Source organism: Otolemur garnettii, unplaced genomic scaffold, assembly GCF_000181295.1.
Source record: "Otolemur garnettii isolate 467f Iridium unplaced genomic scaffold, OtoGar3 scaffold00039, whole genome shotgun sequence".
NCBI classification, from domain to species: domain Eukaryota; kingdom Metazoa; phylum Chordata; class Mammalia; order Primates; family Galagidae; genus Otolemur; species Otolemur garnettii.
In genome coordinates, this window is record NW_003852434.1 from 14,398,409 (window position 1) to 14,425,604 (window position 27,196).

At 41.0% G+C, this 27,196-nt stretch overlaps 1 protein-coding gene and 1 pseudogene across 1 annotated transcript in view; both read right to left on the reverse strand.

The window, feature by feature from the left end:
- AFP (alpha fetoprotein) overlaps nt 1-24,172 on the reverse strand; it is a 24,995-nt gene extending 823 nt beyond the window's left edge. The window contains exons 1-13 of the mRNA XM_023513417.1: nt 24,012-24,172; nt 18,753-18,804; nt 17,576-17,708; nt 15,735-15,946; nt 14,207-14,339; nt 13,308-13,405; nt 11,628-11,757; nt 9,485-9,699; nt 5,994-6,126; nt 5,375-5,472; nt 4,447-4,585; nt 2,611-2,834; nt 1,173-1,305 (exon numbers count right to left, since the gene is read on the reverse strand). Of these exons, the coding sequence (XP_023369185.1) occupies nt 1,173-1,305; nt 2,611-2,834; nt 4,447-4,585; nt 5,375-5,472; nt 5,994-6,126; nt 9,485-9,699; nt 11,628-11,757; nt 13,308-13,405; nt 14,207-14,339; nt 15,735-15,946; nt 17,576-17,650 (1,590 nt within the window). The 5' untranslated portion in view covers nt 17,651-17,708; nt 18,753-18,804; nt 24,012-24,172. The remainder of the gene's footprint in view (nt 1-1,172; nt 1,306-2,610; nt 2,835-4,446; nt 4,586-5,374; nt 5,473-5,993; nt 6,127-9,484; nt 9,700-11,627; nt 11,758-13,307; nt 13,406-14,206; nt 14,340-15,734; nt 15,947-17,575; nt 17,709-18,752; nt 18,805-24,011) is intronic.
- Nucleotides 6,261-7,083, reverse strand: LOC100953990 (annotated as a pseudogene).
- Nucleotides 24,173-27,196: the final 3,024 nt, after the last annotated feature.

Genomic DNA, 27,196 nt, shown 5'->3' on the forward strand with positions numbered 1-27,196 from the left:
AGAGAAGAAAAGACATTTGTTAATATCAATAGTACATTTGTTTTCCTATACCCCCAAATCTTTGCCTATTCTCACCCCACTTTCTACTTCCTTTATAAATCACAAATCTTTAGAAATTAAAAGGTTTGCAGAGAGAACACTGCTCCTATGTGCTAAATGCTCTGTACAGCTAAATTAATGGTTCTCAAATTGGAGGGCATCAATCTTTTTGCATCATATTTATCACAAATGGTTTATGTTATGTCTATTCTATCCATTCTATCTGATTTGGTTATCTGTGTCCCACTCCCACCTGACCCCACCAAAAACAGACACATGCCCATGAGCACGCACACTTAAGCACAGCTAACTATGTAACCTCTAGAGAGACTCTCCATTTCTAAACATTATCTGTCTTTGGAGTTTGACAAAACATAACATAACAGCCAAATTCAGACCAAAAGGCTGAATTATAGAATATCTTTTTCAAAGATAGTGATGCTATATTCAGGTACACATGTTTAGTAATACAAGCTAAAGGTTTATAAAATGTAGCCAATTAACTTGATTGGCAATCATTTTGCAATGTATACATTAAAATAGAATACCTATAACCTAATATATATAATTTTTATTTGTCAATCATGCCTCAATAAAACTGAAAGAAAAGTTTTGAAAATGTTAGATAGAATTCCCCTGTTTAAAAAAAATGCAGCCAATTACAAATCTGGCTAAAATTATCAAGTAAATGGATTAAAATAATTCCCAGTTAATACTCTACTGACATGCAAAGGCATGCTTCTAAATGATTTCAAACACGTTTTCAATAAATATTGTCCCAACGTTCTAATTGCACAATTAGTTTGCTATTAATTTTTTTTTAATCTGTTTAGCTGAACTGATAAATTTTAGGCCAGAAAGTATCTAAATCATCAATTTTTATATATTCACTTAATAGTTTTCTTTACTAGCAAAAAAATCAGAATAATTAACGTATTTCAAAATTATAATTCTATAACATTTAGTGAGTTGATTATTTCTAAAAATCTCACGAAGTTCTTCAGGCTATTTCTAAATGAAATTTAAATCTCTAGCATTATTTTAAAGCCGTAGGTGTGGAGGCAATTCTTTTCATTAGTCACTAAATTAGATCCGATGCCGGGTGTCTTGAGCGCGGGGAGAGCTGCACGTACCTCGTGGGCAAAGCACTCTTCCTGCTCCCGGCCCTGGCAGCACCTGTCCAGCAGCCCCGAGAAATCCGCGATGACGGCCTCCAGCTGCTCCTCTGTTATTTGTGGCTTTTGCTTCACAAGGTTAATGAGAAACCTTCGATTTAAAATAAAACGAAAGACAAGAGACAGCTGTTATGCAATGGTATCTTTCTTTTTTTTTAATTTTTTTAACGTTCAGAATATTATGGGGGTGCAGATGTTTTGGTTACATGAATGGGTTTCGTACAGTTTAAGTTATAAGCGTGCCCCTCACCTGGGCACTGCTAGTTGACCAGATAGGAGGGAACTCGCCCCGCCCAGCTGCTGCTCTGTTTAGAGTTTCACCGCCAAGTGAAATCATTTTTAATCAGTGAAACAGATTTTAAGAAGTGAATAACAAACTAATTGTGCACGGGCAGGTGCAGGCTGGACGTGCGTCAGGTGGGGCTTGCACAAGGTGCTTCTAAAGCTTCCTCCTGAGACTCCTCGGAGCCCTCGCACACCGCACTCTAAACCGTGCCCTTCAACTCCTCACCAGGCTCGCCACACACTAACCAGAGTGGCTGCCGCTGAGAGCAGGGCAAACGCTCCTCCGCTCTGCGCTTAGCGGGGTTGTAGGTGGGTGCACCGCCTGGCTCCGCAGCACCTCAGTGAAAGGCAGTCCCTCCCTCCCGTGTCCAGAACCCCCTTTCCTGTCCTCTCTTCTGAAGTCTGTTTTATCCGTCCTCTAAGGCGCAGCTCTCCCGGCTCACCACGCCCGTCACAGCCTCCCCAGGGCCCCCGCAGCTCTACCTGCCTGCACCCCCCTTTCTCAGTGCTTTCCTGGGGGGAGTGATGTTGCAGAGGAGGCCACGTTCCTATCGTATTTTGAAACGTCCCAGATGTGACAGTGGGGGACGGGGAGGACTGAGTTTTCCAGTGAAGGAAGACCACTTGCGAGGCGAGCAGGCACGGAAATGCCTTTGCAGGGCACTGCCCCCCAAGTGGCCCACGTCACCTTGCAGAGTGGGGCCCACCAGGAGCCTGGATAGGCCTGCCGCTTATCAGCGCCTGTAACTGTGAAACTGAATCACGGTTATCGTCTTCCACGTGTAAACAGTGTAAACAAATCCACCAGTGTGTCCTCTGTGCTTGGAGTGGACGTGCCCAGATTTACCGCCAAGGTCCGCCCTGACTCCCCGATAGACTGCAGGTTTGTTCTCAAACCCAAAATGTATCACATCAATAGTTAGGGCGGGGCTTATTTTTACAAACAGGAAATTGTCTGACTTGTGAATTTTTCCAAACCTAATTCCCAACGAGGCTATCAGAACATTGAGACGGAACTCTTTGGGCAGCTGTTTGGGCCGCAGGCCAACAGCGCTGCCCGAGGGGCTCGAGTGCGGGGTTCCCCCTCCCCCCCCCCAGCCCTGCGTCTTACTCCTGCTTGGTCGTCTGCAGCGCGATGCCCTGCGCCTGGCACAGGTCCTTGTGGAAGATGAACTTGTCCCCGGAGAAGGCGGGCGGCGAGTACGTGTCGTCCAGCACCAGGCTGCTGAAGCAGGGCCTGCGGTTGGCGTAGGAGGCGGCGCAGCACTGGGCCACACCGGGGTTCACCGCGGCCGTGTCGTGGCGGATGCACAGCTGCCCCAGGATGAGGTCGGCCTGGGCGAGGAGGGGAGGAAGCCGCGGGGGAGCATTAGCCAGAGGCTGGGTTCGAGTCTCGGGTCAGCGGCTGACAGCTCACACTGCCGGCCTGGACGCCGGCTATGGGACCTGCCCGCCAGGAGGGCCAGCGTTGACCGTCGAGGGGCGATGGCCTGTGTGTAACATTGATCCCTTCGCTATTCATGTCAGCTATTGAAACATATTTCCAAAGGGGAAACAAGTCTCTGCCCTGACCCATGAAAATCGGTTTGTAAGTCGTGTTCCTGGTGTACGTCTAGTGTAGTTATCCGCTGTACTTTTGAGATCCAGAGAATCACTTTCTAAAGGGGAAGAATGGCACAAACCCACCCCTTCTATTCATATATGTGTGTGTGAGAGACCGACACACACACGTATATAGCCCTGTGTATGTTTGTGTATAGAAATGTGTGTGTACACACACAGAAACACACCTACCTACTGCTAATATGTAACCCGAACTGGAAGAAATAGGCCCGGTGTGTGGGTGTGTCAGGCTGTCCTAATGTGGGGTCCTCACGCCTTCCACACCTCAGAGACGTTTCCTAAGCACCCAGCAGAATCTGTACTAAGAGCTAACGCGCTGTGCACACTGTCAGGCCCGCTGCGCCGGTGACGCAGATTGCCTGGCTTAACGCACCTGTCCTGTGAGGCTGGTGCAATTTTTATTCTTAAAAATCCGATGAAAAAGCTCAAGCTTAGTGAGACAAGTGCGATGGGAGTGTCGGCAGGCAGCCTACGAGCCCGCTCCTGACCCTTCACCCCTCCTGTACCCTTCAGCTTCCCAACCTGTGGCACTGAACTAGCAGTTAGGGTGAAACTTAATCACAAGAAACTCCCCTTTCACACCTAGCCTGTGGGAAAGATTTCCACAACATGAACACTAACTAGCAAATAATTATCCAAAAGAAGAAAAGGAATAAAATAGTGGGAAAAATGTGACTTTAAAAGAAAAAAATGTGAAAAAATTCACCCATAGTCATACATATAACATTTGTGACATTAGGCGTTCCTAACTAGTCATTTTATTACTGTTCAGAACATGGGACTTACCCTGTTCAGTACCTATAGCCTGTCAATGGGAGCAAATTGTCCCTAATATTATAATAATATTAAACTACAAAGACAAAAATACGAATAAGGGGCAGTGCCTGTGGCTCAAAAAAGTAGGATGCCAGCCCCATATACCGGAGGTGGCAGGTTCAAACCCGGCCACGGCCAAAAACTGCAAAAATAATAATAATAATATGAATATGGTTAAAATATAATGACCAGCTTTAATCCATCAAAAATTAAGTTTTTTCTTTTTTTCACATCAAAGTAATAATCAAAAAGAGGAAATTATAAGTCCTATTTCTACTGTACATAAAGCTTGCCCAGACATTGTTGAATCAGTTGACCCCACGTCCACCAGCCACCCTGCAAGGACTGCTGGCCACGTGCCACCCATTCAGAGCTGAATTCCCACACGAGCTCCAACTGGAACCAACCAGAGGCACCTAATGAAGCCACCTCCATGCTGGTTTTACTGCTCCCCGAGGGAGCAGTAGGAATGAGAGTTGAGGTGGGATTCTGCAAGGCAGACACTCACCGCTCCCTCACCACAGGCCAGTTGCTTGTCCTCACTGAGTTGGCAGCAAGTGGCTCCCGCAGTTGCCATTTTTCTGGTGAAGGCCATTAGCTCCGCAGAGGTCAGCTGAGGGGCTTTCTTCGTGTAAGCAACAAGAAACCTGCAAGAAGTCTTTTCTGACTAAGTCCTGCTGAGTCACTCCTGAGTTGTTTTTGTTTTTGTTTTTTTGAAACAAGAGTCTCACTATGTCACCCTCCGTGCTGTGGAGTCACAGCTCACAGCAACCTCAAACTCTTGGCCTCGAGTGATTCTCTTGCCTCAGCCTCCCAAGTAGCTGGGACTACAGGCACCTGCTACAACACCCAGCTATTTTGTTGTTGTTGTTGTTGTTGTCATTGTTGTTTAGCAGGCCAGGTTTGAACTCGCCAGCCCCAGTGTATGTGGCCTTCACCCTAACTGCTGAGCTATGGGCTTTGAGCCCATTCAAGAGTTTTTAGATTCCCTGCTCCTTCTCAAAAACTCCTTCCTGGAGTCAGAAGACAAAAGGCCAGCTCTTTGTTTCAACCCATGGCAACTGGACTGACTTAATCTAACAATCACCCCTGTACTCCTGTTACACCAACATGTCACAGTGGGGGAGCAAACTCCCAGCAGAAGGCTGACCCTCCTGCCAGTCTCAGAGCCACATTGATTTTAACTGTGATCCTTTGATGTTTTAACAAACTCTGATGGAATGAACATCTTTACTGCAAAACTTTGCACAGTAGGGGGAACTTAAAGCCAGTACACAGATGGGACTTTCTCCTCCAGAAAACTGGAGATTTCACCGACTACAAATCTGAAATCGTAACTTACATTAGAATGGCCCTGGGTTCAGTAATTTGAATTTGTATTTCCCCTGCCTGGTAATAATTTTAAATCATTGAAAATACTATTTACGAAAACATACGCGTTTTGTAAGTAATATTCTCCTAATTTCTGGAAGAGGCCACAACTTCGTTTTGCCAATGCCTGGCTCTCCTGAATATATTTCTGTAACTCTTCTTCCTGAAAATACAAACATTATTACATTTGTTTCTCTTCCTGAACACATAACTTTGTATGTAAAAATTAATAATTATTTTATTCTATTATAAAATCAATAGAGTAAACAATCTTAAAGTTTTTTTAAATATTAAAGATGAAAAAGTATGAATTTTGGAAAGTAAAGCAAATAGATTTGGGGGAGAGATTAAGTTTAAAACTTTATGAATCACAAAATTATTTAATAGCAGAACTCAATCTTTGAATAAAGGGTTACAATTCTTCCTGTACAAAATTCTTGCCCTTCTGAAGCCATCCAAAAATGAATACTACCTTTATTTGTGCATCAAAGAACTTTTGGTTAACATTGTTGTTCTAAAGTAAGCTACTAGTTGCTGACTGCCAGTTAATTACTAGTTAATATCTAGATAACTAGTTAATAGATAGAACTAGCTGACTATTAATTAACAACTAACAAATAGTATTTTTAATGGATGATATCAATCCAATCTTTTAGAATCCTCTAAAATTCTAGCATAACTTACCCCTTTATCCTGACATTCAAGAGGATTTTCAGACTGGAAACACTTCTCCAATAATTCCTGGTATCCTTTAGCCACTCTTAGAATTACAGGGACAGCAAGGTCAGGATGTCTTCTTGAATATTCATGAACAAAACTGAAATATGTGGGAAGTACTATCATAAGGTATAAGCCACTGCTTCCTAAATTATTCCTACACAACAGCCATACAGAAGTTAAAATTCAAATATATAAACCCAGAAATCAAATATGATTTTTTATAAGCAAGAACTCTTTATTTTTAAGAAAAAAGTACAATCTTTCATTTTCTGCTCTTGGCATAAATTTTAATCCTTTCCAGTGTAACCAAAACCTCCTGAACCCCTTTTGGTGTCATCCAAAACTTGAACTTCTTCTATTTCTGGATAAAAAATCTGTCCCTCAATGAGCTGTGCAATTCTTTCTTGACTTCAAACTTTTCTTTGCCAACATTAAATAGTACAACACCAACAATCCCTCCATAATTTTCATCTGGGACACCAGCTCCTACATCTATAAAGTGTTTCGCAGCCAACCCAGAGCATGGGGCTGCTCTTCCGCATCACCCGGAAGGCAGAGCTCTCTGAACGTCTGTCTTCTCAAGGGCTTTCTCCATAGGTGGTCCTGTGTGATCAGAGGCACTCTGCAGGTGGTAGCCTGCAGTCTGTGCAACCCCCAGGACGGGGCTGTGGCATGCTCCAAGAGCTGGGCAAAACAGAGCTGCACGCTGCCCTTCTCCTCGGGCCTGCCCTTTTGCTGGGGGAAATGAGGAGGGCCTCTTCCAAGCAGGGCATGGCAGAGAAAGGCAAGTGGACAGAAAGGGGAAAGAGAGAGCACAAGATCTCAAATATGATTTGAATTATAGGAATGGCAAACTGTGGATAACTAACTGTAATCCCTCAAATAGGCCTGTAAAATAGGTTTTTGAGGATTTGAATAGGATATATACAAGTAAAAATGTTTTCTAATAGACATAATGTTTTCTTTGAAAGGTCCAGTAGGACAGCAGAGGACATACACATTTATTATATATTAGGCGATTAGGACAGTCTTAATAAATTCTTGAGAGAGAAAAGTATACATTAACAATACATAGTAAAACTAGGAAATAAAAATAAAGTGTTACATACAACTAAACTCACCAAAGTAACAGTTTAATTGATAAATACCAATTATTGTATTCTTAAAACTACTTTTCCAAAAAATGTTTAGACTGTAACAGTGATTACTGTGACGGAGACTGCCATTTACCCCTTAATGTGAGTTCTAAACTTATCTATTTTTTTTTTTTTGAGACAGAGCCTCAAGCTATCCCCCTGGGTAGAGTGCCATGGCATGGCATCTCAGCTCACAGCAACCTCCAACTCCTGGGCTCAAGCGAGTCTCCTGCCTCCACCTCCCAAGTAGCTGGGACCACAGATGCCCGCCACAACGCCCGGCTATTTTTTGGTTGCAGCCGTCATTGTTGTTTGGCGGGTCCTGGCTGGGGATTAGAACCTGCCACCCTAGATGTACGTGGCTGGCGCCTTAGCCGGTTGAGCTATAGGCGCAGAGCCCTAAACTTATCTATTAATGGAAGTTTGGGATGAACCTCTGTCCGGCTGAAGACTATGTTTACAAGCCTGTCTCCAGCTATAGTATTAGGCCTGGATTCCAACTTATGTTAGTAACATGGAAATGATGTGTACACTGGCTGGGTCCTGCTGCTCTGGGAAAAGCACATCACCACCCTGTCCTTTTGTGAATGTGATGGTGAGAGCAAAATCAACCACAGAGAAATAGCCCTGAGTCTGGGCCCATGCGTGGTAATAAGCTATTTCTAGCACAGGGGATAACTGCATGGATTCATAAGAGAGAGCAAGCTCACACATCTTCAATGTCTCTACGCTACCACACCTGGGAGCTATATTTCCACTTAAAACACTATCTCATCCCACTGGTAGGAGAGAGGGGAAGCCAAGCGTTAAAATATCCAGTGGAATTCAATTCTTACCTAACTGTTGATTAAATCTAAAGAATAATAATCAAAATTGTGACTTTTAACTAGTTCATTTTGGGGAGAAAATCATTCGACTAGAAAATAAAACAAATTTAGTTATTTAAAAAATAAAACAGCTTTTTTGTTTTCTTTCACCCCTCTCACTTCAGTTTGTCAGTTGCGGACTTTACAATCATTCATTCATTCAACAAATATTATTCCAGCACCTACTCTAGCCTTGCTTTAAGCAAAAAGGAGTCAATGATAGGTAGGGGAGAGTGCCTACCCTCTCAAAAACATACATTACAGAGGTGGAAGCACACAGACAGGCCGTCTCATCTCAGGTAGTGATAGATCAATAAAGAGAAATACAGGAAGATGGAGGAGAGGAGACACTTCAGGTGGAAGGGGTGCTAATTTAGTATGTGGTCAAGGGGCGTCTCTGAGGTCAGGTGATATCCAAACAGCAAAGTGCAGGAAGCCAGGTGAGTGTCAGGGGAAGATTATCTTGGCTGAGAAAATTTCTGCTACAAAGAACCTTTACAATTGAAGGACTCCGTTTAAACAATTAGCTGTAGGTGTGTATGGATGCGTAAACTTAACGACAGTTCTTGAATTTACTATTTCCTCTAATTATAGAATTGGTTCTACCAATAAATTGTCAGTATGTGTATCTTAAATCTAGACTTTGTTCTAGTTTATTTAGCAATGCAAGCAATGTATGGATGCCTAATTTTAATGCAATAACAGAGTAATATTTGTCAGGGAATATTAAAAAGAAAATTGAGCCATTTTCATTACTGAATTAGAATACAACTCTTAAATTTAGAAAGACCTTTGGAGATCATTAAGTATAATGTCCTAAGAGCAGTACAAATCCCTTCTCTGATAGTATCCATAGATGTACATTGTACATAAAGGAAAATGTCTTAATTTGATTATTTGCATTCCATAAAGGCAAATAGAATGAGAACATAGACTATTGATTATATCACAACCAACTACTAGACTACAAATATCTGTCAACCTGTTTCAATTTTCCTAATAAAATATATAAAACATATATTCAACAAATAACAAATAAGCTATTGCAATAAAATACCTGCTATCTAGCATTATCTATTGAACTAGATTTTAGGGAAAAGTTTCTTAAACACACATTGCAAAAGAGCACATTCTTGATCATGAACCCTTCTTGATGCAAAAATATCCATGTCCTATTTGCAAGTTCAATCATGGCTTTTATATGAGTAATCACGCATGGTAACAATGTTTCTTATTCCAGAAAAATCGATATAAAACACTACTCCATAAGCAAAATAAATCCCATTCCTTAGTTATATGCTTGCGTCTATTTTGTCTCAGAATATTCTAGCCAAACATTTCTCACATATTGAACTAAAAAATCACAGCCATCCCTCTCCATTTCAACAATGAAAAGCTGTCAGCCACACAATAATCTTTACTTACATGAACATACATTTACAGAATGTGTTACCTTGCCAAGAAGATATTTTTTTCTGTTGAAGAAAATTGGCTGAAATCTCTATCTCCCAAAAATCTGTTAAGATTTAGAGATAGACCTTCAGGCCTGTCATCGTTTTCTGCATGAATTATACACTGACCAAATTCCAGGAGGGGCATTGTGCAGCAGTCTGCTATCTTGGTTGACAGAGTATCTTTTTGAGAGCATATGTAGGACATAATTTTTTCCTGTAATGAGGAAAACACAGTGTGAGTTTTAAAGGTGTATTCTTCAGTGTAGGACCTCAGGGCCAGATGTAGAATAGGGAGGGAGGGAGGGAGGAAGGAAGGAAGGGGAAGAAAATTAAAAAAGAAGAGGAAAAAACAGGAAAGAGGAAGGGAGAGGGAGAAACAGACAGAGGGAAGGAAAAAAGAAAGAAAACGTTTTATCGCGTCTTCTATTTTAGTGTCCCCCCCTGCTTTCTTTTTTTTTCTTTTCCTCTCTCTTGTCCACTTACCCATTTGTTCAATTGTTCTTTCCAGAGTTGTCAGCTAAACTCTATTTGATTTTAACAGGAAGCCTTTAACAAGAGAGGAATGTAACCCTCAAGTCAAACTGCGTGAATGTTGCTGTGTATCTCTCTTAGCGTTCAATCTGTCACTAGACTTTTGCAGCTGATACCACACGGAGAGCTCTCTCTTTGAGCAATGTCCTGAGAATGGTAATGGTCTTTGTCCCAGCAGGCGGCAGTGCCGGCTGTGGCCTCCAGAGGGCGGCAGGCTGTAGATAACTGTGGAACAACATCCCGCAGTGGCCAGGGCTGGGCGGAGCTTAGACGCCCGCCAAGGGACTGAAAATTCCACACATTCTCAGCAGGGACGATTAGAATCCACTATTCAGCTAGTAAGATCCAACTTACTGACATTAATTTTTCCACTGGGAAGGAAAAGGGTGATTACAAACTTCAAAAATTTTAAAAACTAATTTTAAAAAAGGCTGTGAAAATTACTGAAATTATCAACTAGAGACTGAGAAAACCAATCTCAAAGAAAAACAAAGTAGTTCTTGTCGATGTGCTTAACAGGCAGGCAAATACTTCTACAAGGCAAAACAAGAGAAGTGGGAAGGTGGGTCTGCAGGCAGCCTCCGCCAGCTTCCCGTCCTCAGTCCTAGGGACTGTCACTTGGGCTCTTGGAAACTGTCACTCAGGCCCTTGGAGACTGTCACTCAGGCCCTGGAGGACTGTCCCCTCAGGCCCTCAGGGACTGTCACCCTCAGGCCTGCTCTGCAGCCTCAGCTTCTTGCTCACATTTGAAGTGACCTCAGCCAAATTGCCTTGGGAGTGGGCTGAAATGAGTGTTTTATCTTCACTTTCAGCCCTTGGAAACCATGTCTCAGTCCTGGTTTTCAAAGCATTTGAGTACCTAAGAGCAGTCATTTTATGCCTCCTTGGATTTTAATCTCCTTGTCATGTCACAGGGGACCAGAGAGAGGATAACTGGGAAGTAACTAAGCCTCTCATCCAATATCTAGGAAGTCTAGGGTAGGCACAAGTAGACCACAGCCATGCTGCTTAAATTAACACTGACCATGGCAGACGCACAACACTTGTTGCTGGGTATTTTGGATTTTGTTTTTAATTTTCCTAGAGCCCTTTATTCATACCTGTCTTTGGCATGGCTAGCCTTTTACCTTGTGGAGCAGTTTCTGTGTTATTTTTGCTGTATTTGTTTATTGAACAAACTGCAACAGAGTGCCTTGCATGTGCCCAGCCCTCCCTCTGGAGACAGCCGGAAATCAGACCATTTCTAACCCCAAGGCAGGAGGTTACTGTCTTATCTCTTTCATCAAACTATGGAGTCTCTGAGCACAGCTCATAATGAGTGGCTAGCAGATAGAAAGCACTCAGTGTGTATTTGTCAAATGAAAGAATAAATGGATAGAAAAATAAATACATTAAAATTAAATAATCTGCCCCCAAGACCCTGTGGGGATGATGCTCCAGAGACGGTCCCATCTGCTTTAGAAGTAAGAAGTGGATGGGTCCAGTCTCACCAAACGCTGGGATCCTGTGGCCAACTCAAGTCAGACAGCCTTCTACCCTTCAAAATGAGACAAAAGGAAACACAAAGGAGAGGAAATATATATATAAATATTAGGAAACAAAGCTCTTCACCCCATCCTGCAGACACTCCAGCACGTCCCCTCTGCAGCACTGCTCATGTATGTGGGCCACATCCAGGACCAGTTTCTGGATTTCAGTAAAATTAACTCTAGTAAACTTTTGGCTCAGTTTAGTAACAATTCTAAGGGGGGAAAAAAGAAAGAAATTAGAAATCCATCTATCAAAGTTAAAAGAATTTATAGAGTATTAGGATAGCCAAAGCTTCAAAGAGAAAAGAACTTAAATGTTTTGATTGTTTAAAAAGAAAAGAAAAAATGTTTTAAGTCTTGTTGATTCCAGCCCCGGGACCTGGTCCCACAAATGGTATAGAAATTACTATCTTTTCCCAAAACCTTTCTTGAGAATTGAGATACATTCTCTTTTGCTATTCCTGATACTGTGCATCAAGATCATTATAGTGAGTGGACAGAAAAATTAAAAAGGACTAACAATTTAAAAATGGACAATTTCTTGAGAATTAGAGTCATTTTTCACTGGAAAAAAAAACAAACATACCCTGAGGATCCAGGGAGGAGTGCACATATGTGCAAATCAAGGAAGCAAAAGTAGAAAACAGGGCAAAATATTTCAAGCGAGTCATCACACCAAGAGAGCCACGCAGCCAAAAGGGAAAGGAAGAAATACAATTCCAGTTTCTTCTTCATATTTCATTAAATTTTAAGAGATGTCTGTGTGAAAGCACGACTCCTAGAGCAACTGGCAATATTGCTACTACTGATAAAATGGAATTTTGTGATAAATTTAGAGAGTTTAGATTTTATCATTAAAAAGCATTAAAGCATTTAGCTTTAATCACTTACAGATGCCAAATGATAAAATCATTGAAATACACCTCAATTTCTATATTTTTACAAAGATAATTTAAATAAAGCAGTTCACAAATCAATCTTTAACTTTCTAATTGAGCTGAAGGGTAGTTAAGACGCAAAGCTGACCTCTTCCAAGAAGGAATTTGAGTCAGTCTGTGGACCTAATTCCATGACTAAACACTTGAGTCTGGGTCTCCACTGTGTACAATACATCTCCTTAGTGCATCGTTTAACAAACAGACAAATACATAAACTCTGAACATATATATTTGCTACTTGTTTTGGGTAGTAGCTTAGATATTTTTGTACAGTAGAAATGTTCCATTATAAAATAGTTGAGAATACTTTAAACCAGTTATTGGATTTCAAATTTTCTTCTCTCCAGACGCTAGATTCTAACAGTATTGTCTCAAGGGAATATTTTCCATGGGAAGCAATGATTGATACAATGGGCTTTGTAACAAATTAGGAAGCACAATTAATATGAAGAATTTTTGGTTAAGGCAAAAGTTGCCCGGTGAAGACTGACCTACTTTGTGGAGGGAGCTAGATAAACATGACATAATCATGAGGCATAATTTGAGCCCAGGCCCGAAGCTAAGTGTCTTAAAGAAAAGATAAGTAATATAAAGCTTAAAAGTCATTTTAAAGCATTATTTCAGCTAGGCTTTAGTAAGTGTTAAACAGAAGACTAATTTGTTAGCTTCCTTTCCATCCCAAAAGTGGATAATTCTAATCCCATTAGCTCTCATCAAAGGATACTTTATTCTCTATAACAGCAACAATGAAAAAAATGAACCCAAATTACAAAATGGTAGTTCTGTAGATCACACCATGTTCCCTAGAAAGAGCTTAAGCTTACATGGCTTGGAAGGTTCGGGGTCCAAAAGTTTTCATTACTGCACATGTATGTTGATTTATCAAGCTGCTTTCTCTTAATTCTTTCGTAATTGGTGCTGCCTGGATGTAAAAGAAACAGGTGTCATGAAGGCGTGTGTTTCCCAGACTCAGAAACACAACTGGCTTCGGTAAAAGACAAAACTCCGTAAAATATTTTTTTACTAACGGTTATAAATGCCATACATTTTGCAGAACAGTATTCACTCCTTTATTCTTTTAAGCTACTTTATATGCATCTGTGCCAGGCAGTTTATTAAAAACACCTTGAAATAAAACATTGTAACTTTCCTATTGGGAATTATAAACAAACTATACTTTTCAACAGCTTCAAAACAAACTGAAGTTTGCTAATATCTTAAATGTCTTCTTACTGACCAAAAAAAAGTAAGATTGTATCATAACCTGACATTGACAATAGTCACAATTTTAGGAAATGTTTGTGGTAGAGCTTCTGGTGGCGAGGAATTGTGGATTTTAATGTAACTCTCACTTCTCTAAACCTAACTCTCCTTAGCTGTGAAATGGCAGCAATACATGTCAAATTTGTTCTAAGAATGGAAAAAAAAATAAATACAAAGCATTTATCATAGTTCTCTTCCCTTTTGTTATCTCTAGCTCTGCCTTTCCTGCTCTCACCCACCAAACTCACTCCTTAATAATAAAATAATTGATGGGCAAATAAACAAACCAATAAAAAGCCCAGCAAATCCAGTGTTTTTGCACAAAGATATGAGGCTGCTGCGAGCGGCTCTGTTCTGAAAATGCTGCTCTCCACAGGAAGCACGTTTCCATTTCTCACTCTGGGGCTACTGTGTCAAGCCGGCTGCAGTCTGGACCCCGGCACCTGCAGGAAGGTCATACCTTCATCTGGAAGCACTCGATGGCATTTGCAGCTTTGCAGCAGGGTGGGATGATTTTGTCATAGCGAGCAGCGAAGGAAAGCACCACGGGAGCGTACAGGAAGGGGTTCCTCCTGGCGATCTCGTAGATGTACCTGCAAAGGAAGACAGCGCTCGGAGATTCACGAGCATGTAAAGCACAACTGCTACTGCACAGAACTGGACTCTGGGGCTTGTTTAAAGATGCAAACAGCAACAAAGAAAAAAGGCATTTGGCTTTTTCTTTACTGTGCTCCTAGGAGGAAAACAGTCATTTTTTTTTCACATGCTGTCAAAAATTTTCCTCACTCCAGATCCTTAGGAAAAAACCATCTGCAAATAACAAACTAAGCAGACATGCTGACTGTGAATCTTACTACTGTGTCCTGTTCAATTCGCATACCTGGATGTGTTTCAGAGAGCAGCAAGGCCAGACTTGTAAGTAAAGCAGAAAGACGGGCTCTTTTCCCCTCACCAGTGCAGAAGAGAGGTGATTCCCTGGGCAGTCACGGCAACAGAGATGCTAAAGGCAGGCTCTCTGTTCTCTGGGATGGGCAGTAATTTGGAAGATAGAAGCAGTGAAGACTTAGGCGCGGCCTTCCCCAGCAGAGAGCCAGTGTTCCCGCAGCCAGGTGTCTGAGCGTCAATGTCCTCATCAACAAAATGGGAATGAGAAGAATGAGGAGAGGGGACAAGGGGACTCAGCGGCTGTGTGAGCAGCAGCCAAGCAGACGTGTTCCTACAGCAGCCTGCGTGCTCCCTAACACTTGGCCATGTTTACACACCTTACAATGCCGAGATCTCTAACAAACTCACTCCTTAATAATAAAATAATCTGAATTGGGTATCATTTTGTGTTGGTGTTTGTTTGCTAACTGGCAGCCCTCACCGTGGGCTGTCTACCTCACGGTCATGACTGTGGAGTGGGTATTTCTCCTTAATTTAAATTTCCAGGAAATTTGAACGTAACACACCAATGCATGGCTCTGCAAAGGGTCATTTTGTACAATACAGAGTGTCCCAAAGGTCACACACCTAGAAAAATTAACAAACTCTTTACATTTTATATATTTTTTATATTTATGTATCAACACGTAGATAAATTTTTTGTAAATATTTTGTAAATATTTTGTAATGAATGTTTTGTACATAAAGGTACATTTGGCTACAATTTCCTTTTTTCCCTTCGTATGCGTGTACGGCAACCTTTGGGGACACCGGTATTAAAGTATCCTTGGACAAGGTAAACTTAAGAGATTAGAAGGGAAAAAACAGACGCATCTCAAGAGACTAAAGCACCCCTCTGGCAGGTCTACCGTGTGGTGTAAAATGCATCTAGCATGCCAATAAAGTGACACTTAGAGTTGGTCTCCTAATTACCCCACATGGGACCTCAGCAGATGCAGGACAAACACCATCTCCACCTCTCCACACTTGGAGCGTGTCTGTGAACTGCAGAGATACTGCGCTCCGCTTGCCACTGCTCTCTTGCCAGGGCTTCGGATTCTTACCTGTTTATGAATGCCGCCCTGTCTTCTTCATATGCTTTACAGCTCAGGATGGGCTCTGGGAGTTGGAAGGGGGGAATGGACACGGGAGTGGGCTTTTTGTGTGTGAGTAAACAGTTAAGTCTGTCCTCATCACTTTGGCTGCAGCAGTCTGAGAGTCCATACTTTTCGGAAATTTCTTTCTCATGGCAAATTTCTTCCAGAAAGATGGAGATCTATAAGAAAAACTTTATATTTAATAAAATACATGCTTCCTTCTTTGGTGACTTAATTTACCAAAATCAGATGATAACACCACTATTCCAAAGAGAGCCTCTCAGGAATGTGTGTGTTCATTCATCTCAGGCAAGGCCTACTTGGCCTGTGTGTTCACTCACCTCAGGCAATGCCTACTTGGCCTTTACAGGGCTATGCTAAAACTCAGAGGAGCCTGGAAGGCTTACAGAGGGCTTCCAATTCCTAATCCACATTAAAAACATGCCTTGAGTTTACAATAATTAATATGAAATCTGTAGCATCACCTGTAACCTTTAATTGACTGTAAAGTTGTTCTAGGAAATGTATTTTGCACTTTCATACATATTTTTATAAGACCGTCGGGACAAGCCAAGAATAGAGAGGCAAAGGAGGGATTTTTATTAAATCATAAATTTTACAGTGGAAAAATACTCTATCTGTAAAGGGCATGGCTTCTGTAATACTCCAGACACATTATCTCCTGCCTACTTTGCTAACCCTGCTGTGACCGAGGATTCTCTGGACCTCTTGGTCCCTAATTGCTTAGCTCTCTGGCCGCTGTAAAGTTTGCTTCTAGATCGAGAAAAAAATGAACAATAATAACTACTATTTATTGAACTTCAACATCGGGCTATCCTTATATTTTAAAAAGTACTTACTGTTTATCTAAAATTTGAACTGAATTGGGTATCATTTTAGTGTTTGTTTGCTAACTGGCAGCCCTCACCATGGGCCGTGTACCCCACGGTCATGACTGCAGAGAGGGCAGCCCTCACCACGGGCCGTGTACCCCACGGTCATGACTGCAGAGAGGGCAGCCCTCACCGTGGGCCATGTACCCCATGGTCATGACTGCAGAGAGGGCAGCCCTCACTGTGGGCTGTGTACCTCATGGTCGTGACTGTATAGAGGGCAGCCCTCACTGTGGGCTGTGTACCTCATGGTCATGATCATGGTCATGACTGTATAGAGGGTATTTCTCCTTAAACTTCTACCAGTTACCAAACCTCTCTCTCTGTGCCTTAGCTTCCTCAATTGGAAGATTAGCATCTATCTTCTAAGACTGTTGTAATGACATAATAAATTGGTATTTGTAAACAAGGTTAATATTCAGCCCCAGCCAGGGTCTCTTGACTCCCTGGACAACGATTCTCTTCATCAGTGCTGTCCTCCATGTCATGAAATATTTTGATTATCAATGTGTATTATAACATTCCGTAGAATACTGTTGGTCATATGTGCTCAGTCAAAATTCACTGCAACTGCAATTTTTATATCAAGCTTCTGCCTGACTCTAAAGCAGCAGCTATCGTTATCCCTCACTTCACAGACAGAGAAACCTGAAGCTCAGAGAAGTCAGGTGTGATGCCCACGCACGTAACCTCACCTCCGCTTCTCAGTTTGGAGTTGCCACACCTCTATTCCTCTTTATGATACCACCCCCTCTTTCCCTTCTGCCCTCTTCAGCCATGCAGAACTGATCTGATTTCTCTTCACACAACAGCTCTTCAAATACGTCAGTGTATTTTCAGGCCGTCCCTGTATCTGCTGCAGGCTGGATTTCGGCCAAATATCATGTTGCTTTTCTTTCTCCATCACTCACTCACCTGGTTTTCTGAGCACCCTGAGGCCTGCCCGCTGCCAGTGGGTTTCTCAATGACAGTCACGACGTCCTTCACCATTTTGCTTATTTCCCTGTAAGGAGCTTCTTGAATGAACTGGGCAAAAAATATGGTAGCTCTGAAACAAAAACACGTGTGGATGCTTATGGACAGAAATATCAAGCTTGTTTTTCTCAAGTATAGTTTTTGGGTTTTGATTCACTTTCTATGTATGTTATGACCTGGTTAGAAAGAGTGACGTTTGCTGCTAAAAAAAAAAAAGGTATAAAATCAAATTTTAGCCACTCGGGAAGAAATTTCAGTCTTTCTCTTGTTTTCTTCCCCCATAAATGTACATATAGATGTTAAAATCAAAATAAGTAGGTTTCCCATAAAAGTGGTTCCTCCTTTTGTGGTCACCTGCCAACTACAATGCGCCCATAATTGAGGGTATTTATATCCCTTACAGGTAGACTGTGTCTACCCCCAGAGCGATCAAGTTCTGACCCAGAGCTGCCAAGCTCATGGATTACTGCAGAGCGACGCTGGCACAGGTCTCTGAGTGCACGCTGCAGCAGTGTCAGGCTACTTTAAACTCCTTAGGAGGAATTTCAGAAATGTGGACTGGAAAGACGGAATTCAAGAGAACAGCAGGCTCTCTCCCTAACAGTCACAGTGGGAGGGTACACAGCACACCTCCTGAGTGAAGGGCTCAGCTACAACTTGAACTTTGCCTAACAAATGCAAACAATGTAGCCTAATCATTTGTATCCTCATATTATTCTGAAATTTAAAAAAGAAAACAGAGTATTTCACCTTTTGTGTGTGCTACTAAGATTTAAATACCTAGTATTTAGAGACCATTCTGATACCATCCAATTGATACTGGTGAGAAAAATCCCTGAATTCATACCTGGCTGTCACTAATGAGACACTAAACTTCAGTTTCTAAGACCTGATGTGGTTTGTCCTGTGGAATTTCAAGGAATTTACAGGTGAATACCTAAGGCTTTGGCCAACGGTTCAACCCCTTTGGTATCAACTTAATATGCAGTATAAATAACTTCTCTTGAAATTGTCCAGTTTGCTTTTGTACTTTTAAAAACTCACAGAGCTACCCCATTTCATTTAGTCACCTGTTACAGTTATCATTGTTTTGTGCATTTATACAAGTAAAACTTACATGTCAGCTAAGTTCACCTCCGTGGAACATCGGGAAGAATCCAAAATGGAAGCTGGAAATCAAAATAAACTTCATGAAACACAACGTTTTCGGTGCAACCAGGGAAGTAATCATTGTGACAATTAAATATTTGCATACAATTTTAGAACTAAGAAGACATTTGGGATCACCTATCTAAACATCTTAATTTTATGCTTAAGAAAACTAGGAAACTAAGGAATGAAGTCTGCAGGAATAATTCGCAGTAGACCTAGCACTAAAATCCAGATTTTGCCCGTTGTGCAGTTTTCCCCTGTAATGTGATGCTATAATTGACCTGAAAATAAAATGGTTAAAAATTGGGCAGTGTCTACAGCTCAAAGGAGTAGGGCACCAGCCCCATATGTCAGAGGTGGTGGGTTCAAACCCAGCCTCGGCCAAAAAAAAAAAAAAGAAAGAAAAAAAAATATATATATATATTTCAATCACCCTTTTGAATATGATTACCCTACAGTTTGCAAGTCATATCCCAATCACAGTGCTGCTTCTTCAGGTATTCAAATAATGACCCATTTTTCTGAATTAAGAATAAAGACATTACTTACTTTACCAGTCTGAGGGATTATTATACATGAATAATGCCAGAGTTATGGCCTGGGTGCGTGTGTGTATGTGTGTGTGTGTGTGAGTGATTTTTTTCAAAGGTAATATATATCAATTAAATAATGTACAAAAAGTTAATTCAATATGGAACGTACCAACCATCCAGAGATCATATTCAGCACTGCTATGATTTCGTGAACCTCTGAAAAAGTTATAAGTTTATCTTTTATCTAAATATATCCACCTGTTAAATATTTTTCTTCTGTGTGGAACAGTAAATATGACAAATAAATTAGACAAATACATGCAATTTTAAGAATTTTAAGAATTTTGACATAGATAAAAGACAAAAAAGGACAAACACAAAGTATCTCACCTATTCCATATGCATTTCTATGCAGTGTTCTGGATTCAGTAAAACTCAGTAGGAAAATTAAAACAAATAATTCCACCCATTTCATGGTTGCAATTTTGTTGTTAGCAATGGTGGAAGAAGAATATGGAAAGTTGTCCTGGAATTCTTTTATATCCTTTTCAGGTAGTGCCTGTTAACTAGTAACCTTTTGTTGGTATATATTTTACTTTAAGATATTTCCTTAGGTTGAGGATGGGGCAATTTGCCAATAATTAACAGTGTAGGGGTTATTTGTATTTTATGTTCAAGGACACAGACCTCTTTGGGGGTGGAAAAAAGTGGAAAACCTTGCAAATGTTTTCCTTTGTGCAAATATATCAAATATTCTCTCAAACTACAGAATATTCACATAGATGATCTATCCCTAAATTGCAGAATAATTTCTTTCAAATTAAAAAGTTTATGAGACCATAAAGAAAGGGCACCATATTTGGCATATCATTCAACTAAATACATAAATTCTTTAAAGGAAAGGCATATCATGGCCTGGCACTGAACACCTTGCCTGACCAATTGGACTTTTCATCAAAGAATGCATTGCTTAATTATGTTGTTGGTTTTTAGCTCAAAAAACTTTTCATCTGATTTGTGTGTTATCGAGGTACATTTTAAGTATTTAGTAGTATACTTTGTGTGATGTAACATAAAGATTTATAGCACAAACGCTAATGAACCAAATCCTATAATAATTTTACTTGCTGCAAAATAATTTTGCGTGTTTCATTGTGACTGCACCATTCACTTAGCAAGTCAAAATGAGGATGTCAGCAGTGTAGTAAATGATGGGCACTTAAAAATCCCCCATGAGTCTATGAGTAGTTCACCTCACATCTTCCTAAGTATGAGAGTGCTCAGTGTTGGCTGCACATTAGAATCTTTGGGGAAACATTTTAAATTCTGTGAACTCATACTAATGAAATCAGAATCTGTGGAGTTGGGACCCAGGCATCAGTATTTTCTAAAGCTTCACAGGTGACTCATTATTATAAAGGTAAGATTACAAAACCAAATGACAGACACTGGGAAACAAATAAATATGGTACATTCGCAAAATAGAGTAATATACAGTCATCAAGACAATTTTGTGGGAGAATATTTAATAACATAGAAATATGCTCATAATAGATTAATAAGTGAAAAACAGGAAAAAGCAATATACCATTTTTGGCCCTCTCCTATTCTCCCTCATCATCTAAAAAAAAAAAAAATGTGTTGCCTAAAAGATGGGAATAATGGACCACAAAATTGGATTTCTCTGGATGGTAGGATTACAAGTGAATTTTATTCTCCCCCCCACCCCAAAAGTTGTTCAATGGAAGGGAGATATATAATTTTAAAATTAAAATTTTAATAAACTGTGTAAATTCTTTAAAAATCATACCACTTGTTACTAGGGTATGCTCTTAAATAAAATTCACTATCACTAGCACTTCTAGCAGACACAAACATTGTCATAGCATGAAGAGTCAGAGTCAAGTAAAATTCTCATTTATTTGCTAGTTTTTGTTCCTTATCTGCTACATATGGCTACCCTGGGCTTTGTCTCCTGAGGAACACACTAGCTGGAACAGGCCTTCCTCACATACCCTCCAGTTAGAGGTGGCACTGACCTTTCCTACCCACTTGAATTCTACAATAGGATATATGAGGTGCATCTCTCCCACTACCCCTGAAAGGGGCTTTCACTCTAATACGTAAAAACAAAAGTATTAGTTATTAAGAAATAACGAGAAACAATAGTCTTAAAGCATCAGTTATGAGGACTGGAATATAGTTTTATGAATCACATTATATACAACTTAGCTAGGCATGAGCAAAACATCCCAAAACCTTTCACAGTGTCTGGATCACAGTCAGGACTCCATAATATTTGCTAAATGAATGATAAGTGTATTTTTTTCAAAACCAAGAATTTAAGGTAGAGGAAGAGATTACATGGGGCACATTTCAGATTCTATAAGCTCTGAAATCATGGTAACTTTACAGATCCCATTTCTGGTTTTATGCATATATCGTTTCCAAGGCTGCATAATCCAGTCTCATCATCTCATCAGAATACTAGAGGGGACATATGTAAAACTTCCTGGTTAGGCCTCTACTATAAATTATGACTATTTTAATATTATAAATATAAATAGACATACAACTGTAAATAACATGTACATATCAAGCTAGGTGTGTGTTGTGTCAGGCCAGGCCTTGCCTGGAGCTCTGTGATCATGGGTCATCCTTTTATCTCCATCCACCTTCTCCCTTTTGGGAGTGGTTGAGCAGGTGTCTGCTATTTCATGTCCTGTGAAGAGACAGGCCACATAGTACAAAGTTAACCACGTGCTTTGGAGAACGAGGTTTGTAGTTGTGCTCTGTCACTTGTTACAGGACCCTGCGTGAGTTATTCTATGTATCTTGGCGTTATTTTCACCTATAAAATGAAGATAGTTATAGCATTCCTCCTCGGTGGAAAAGTGAATATTAACTAAGTCAATAAGCATAAATGGCTCACAATAGGGCCTCGCACAAAGCGCCTCGCACAAAGGGCCTCGCACAAAGGACGAGGCTTTATTCAGTCAACAAAAACGTTGAGTCTGCGCACCAGGCACTGTTCCTTGAGGGGAATCCTGAGCAACCCCGGCGGGCTGAGCGTGCTGCCCGCTGATAGGATGAACAGCCGTGACGTCAGGGTCGCCGCACGTGTGACGCGCCACGACGCGCCGTGCCGCGGAGAGAAGAGCGCCACCTGAAGCCCGCGGCGGGCAGGGAAGGCTTCAGGGAAGGAGTGACGTTTCCAGGAGACCTGGAGGAAAATTCCAGGTGAGCCAACGCCAGAGGGAGGAAAGCGCGTTCCGGGCGGCGGGGAAGGCGGGGAAGGGCAGCGGGTCAGGGAGGACGAGGCGTTTTAAGGAGTGAGAAGAGATGCACTTCAGGGGAGCGCGGGTCTGAAGGACAGAACTTACAATCTATAGGGAATTTCTGACCAGGTCCGAGGGAGCCACATCACAGAGACATGTCACATCAATGTTATCGCTCCTCCCAGAGGAATGGCCGAGTACAAACGGGAGCTCATAAAAATCATATTTATATTTCGAAACTGCCTCTCTTAAGGGGCCAGGGCAGTGACAAGGAGAGCAGCCTGGAAGTTTCTGCGGTACCGTCAGCAGGCGCCCATGAGAGCAGTGGGGATGGGAAACAGAGCTGTGGGTGAAGCGAGGTCAAAAGGACGAGGCGCTGAGCACGTGCTCAGTTCAGGATGTATTGAGTTAAGATAGTGATAGTTTGCCCAAACAGCCCGGGTCCTGGGCCTGTTGACTTAGTGTAATTATTAGTCAGTTCCCCCACCCGACTTTCAGAATGTTCTGGGCAGGGTGCTTTGGTCTGCACGTCGTTACGCCCTCCAGCTGGAGAGAGAGGTTGATGGGCGTTTCAACGCCGCATCGTGTCCTCCAGAACAAGACTGAGGCTGGAGATGGAAATTCAGGATTCGTTCCCTTGTAGACGGTTATCGTAGCCGTGAGAGTGATTGGGAAACAGAAGCGGGACCCTTAGGAACACCAAATTTTACCAGGCAAGCAATAAAGAGGAGCTTTGAACCAGAGTCTGTATACCAACAGCAAACAGTCCTCAATTGCCATCGCTTAAAGTTTAGTCCAGAGTACAGAGTTCATGGCAGAAGATTTTCCGTTGCTCTAATTTCAATTCTGTTTACTTTTTCATAAATCTATGGAGCCGCTTAGAAGCAACGTGGCACCATAGATGCGTTTTCGGTATCAGAAAGATTGAAATCTAATTCTAATCTAACAGGCTTATGGCCTGTTATTAGCCATATGACATTAAGCAAATAGTTTAATCTCTCTGATTTTTAGCTTTCTCATGTAAGTCATGAAAATCGTATTTCCCCTGACATTTTTATTTTGATGTATAGATGGAATAATGTATTTCTATCACCTGATACCTACTGAGATTAAAAAAGATGACAATAATAATTATCATTATTAACATAGAATTACCGTTATAGATTAGATATATTCTTCCTCAGAACGGTTGAGCTGTACATATGGGTTGCTGAAAAATGCCTTCGCTCCCCTCTTTCTGAGATTCTTTTCATTTTTGCTTGTTGGTTTAAGTGGTTGATTATTCAAAACTGGTTTTTAATCACAACTGCCCTTCACCGTCAACACTTGTAAAAACCGAACCCAGGTTGATATCAAATAATTCCCCATGAACATATTTCTGGTCACTCCCCAAATACAGAAGAGCCCTCTCACCTCTGACAATTTATAGCACCTTTTAGATGGTTTTCTCATGAAACTTCTTGTTTGGTGTTCTCTTACAGTCATTTCTATGCAATTATTCCTGGGTAGTTAACTTCTTGTATTCTGTGGTGGTGGCACACAGCTGGCACAGAGCATAACCTTCGCAGACAGAGCCTGAAGGGCACAGCTTCAGATGGCTGCAGTCAGAGTCTACGCACTGATGGGCTTGTGCAGTCGGGCTTTGTGCACTGATGGAATTGTCTTACTCATTTGTTGGCACAGACATATCTCATACTTTCCTCACCACAGATCATTACTGAGGTGTCTATGTTTATGTTTCTCATGTATCCAATATCCAGAGGCCCCAGGGCAGATCCCAGCACAGGGCAGCACCTGGGCTCTCTACTGAACCAAGCTATCAAAATATTTTGCTTTAAAAAGAGATAGTTTTCCTTCATCAAAAGGATTCTATCTCTGAGTTTGGAGGGAAAAAAATCCCTCCCTTCTACACAAGGGACCAAGTGAGAGGAATCAGTGTCAGATTAGGCAACAGCTCTGCCTACCAAACTTCAAAGGACAGCGGTGCCTCAAGGTCAGCAAGGTGAGCTGAGAATCAATACGAGTTAGGCAGAGGTAGAGCAAGGAAGTCAAGGGTCAATCTGAAATAAATTTCGTAAAAACGTATGTTTTTCAAGCGTTTCTCCTTCAATGGGTTGGCTGCTTATGCTGAGCTGGGCCTGGGTCCTTAGAACGTCAGGAAAGCCTCATGTAGATTTTAAACTGGTTAGGTGAAATGCCATGCTTTGAGAGCATCTGCTAGAACAATAAATTGTACCCCCACCCTGTACAAAGTCTTTCCTAAATCCTTTTCTGTAATGACGTGCTTATGTGGAGTTCCTCTATTCCCAGTGTCTGAGCAATGGCAGGCTATGTACCACAACTTGAACTTTGCCTAACAAATGCAAACAGTGTAACCAAATCATTCATACCCTCATATAAATCAGAAATAAAAAATATATATAAAACCATCCTTAGCTCAAGAGAAATATAGGCCCACAGAATATAGGGCATATTTTGCCAAACTCTGCTTTATATTATCTGAAAACCCTTACTTTATGACATATACAATGCAAAAGAGTATATTTAACTTGTGTCTATCAAAAAGTACTAGAAGGAGTTAAACCAAGATGGGAATGATGACTATCTCTGGGTAGTGTGGTTAAAAGTGATTTTTATTAAAAAAAGAAAAAAGTGATTTTTATTTTCATCATTATATTTTGCAGCATTATCCAAATCTTTTACAATAAACATATATTCTGATAAATTTTTTAAAAAGAAAAAGAAATGGCAAAGGACATCCCCAGCATTGGCCATCACCAGCATGTCTGCTGCCCACTCCCTCCCCATCATGTCTCACTCCAGGAGTGCTGCCATGACTGAACACCTGAGACTGGCCAGCTGAGAAGTCCAAAATCAAGGCCCCAGCAGGTGAAGCCCTTCCTCACAGATGGCACCATCCAGGTGTCCCTGAGCAGCAGAAAGGCTCCCACCCATAGCTCTCCCTTCAGCCCCTTTTAATCAATCACTGCCCCAAAGACCCCCAACTCTTAATACTATCACACTGGAGAAGAGGTTCCAACATATGAATTTTGTAGAGATACATAGGTTCAAACCATACCATTTAGCAAGGTTGAGTGATGACTCACTGTTATAGGAAATTCAGAAAAGTCCCCTATGTGGTCCAGATATTTCATACTTTGTGTGGACTGGGTGTTTGTGCCATGCCCAAAAATTCATATGTTGAAACCCTAACCTCACCCTCTCCTAACCTGGAAATGAGGACTTTAATAGGTAATTAGGTAATAGGTAATGAGAGCTGCCCTGTTGGTAAGATTAGCATCCTTCTCACATCAGAAAACTCACTTGCTCTCTCTGTCGTGTGAGGACCTGGTGAGCAGGTGGCCATCTATAGGCTGGGAATACAACCCTGATCAGAAACCAGACCCTCCCAGAACTGTGATTATAGGCTTTCCAGACTCCAAAAATTTGGGAAAATAAATTCTATTGTTTAAGTCACCCAGGCTACAATACTTTGTTTTGGCAGCTTGAACAAAGACACACACACACACACACACACACACCCCTGTAAATATATGTTTTTCTCATAGGAAATGTATAGAAGAAAAAACTTCAATTATTATCAATTATTCTTAAGCAAATCTTGCTTCTTCCTTAGAGTATTTATTGCCAAACACCTATCTTTGATACTCCTAAAAAGGAAGCAGAGGATGTGTTCCCTCTGGTATTCTGTGGAAAGAAAGAAATTTGTGAGCTTTTAAGGAAACACTATCTAGAGCACAGATACTACTTGACTAAGTAAATGAATAAAGAAATTTGCAAAAAACAGAACTGAGTAAGACCTGAGTGGAGATAAAGAGTAAATATGGGAGAGTGATCTGTTCACTTTCATGTAGTACTTTTTAGATGTTGTCCAGGTAACTTTTATAGTCTAAAGAAATTATGCAGACTCACAAGAATTAAATAACATGGACTATTACTCCCCCTATGCATCAACCATCATATGTAATATTTTATTAACACAAAATATTTCATTAGTCAGAAAAAGATTCTACCTTTCCACAAAAGATGTATCTCAAAATGCTAAAGCCCTTTCTTTGATACTGTGAAAGTATTCATATATTTATTCACCAAGTCTCTCTCATAAGAGATAATCTGGATAACTCCAGGCCAATTAGAGTGATGCAAAAGGGACACCACCATGTGGAACATTACTAGGCCTGCCAGCATTGAATGTGCAGTTTTTTATGTATTTTAATTTGGGGTAATTTTCACTATTTCACATGTTTAAAATAAAACAAATCATTATTACCCTCAAACAGAAATGTGCATGATTCCAATTTGCATAAAATTCAATTTACTTTATTTGCTGTTTTGGAAGTCCAGGAAATCATTGTAAGTCATGATTCCATGATTTGTAACTTAGAATATTTATAGCCCACAGTATAAATCAATTTACTCCCCTAATTTGTATTAAATACCCACTATGTACCAGGTTATGCTAAGTGTCAAAGAAACATACAGGCTTCTACCGATGAGGAACACCAGTTGAAGAGGGAGAGCTACAACTAAACCACTAACAGGGCCCGCTCTCAGGAGTCAGGGCAACAGGGGTTCAA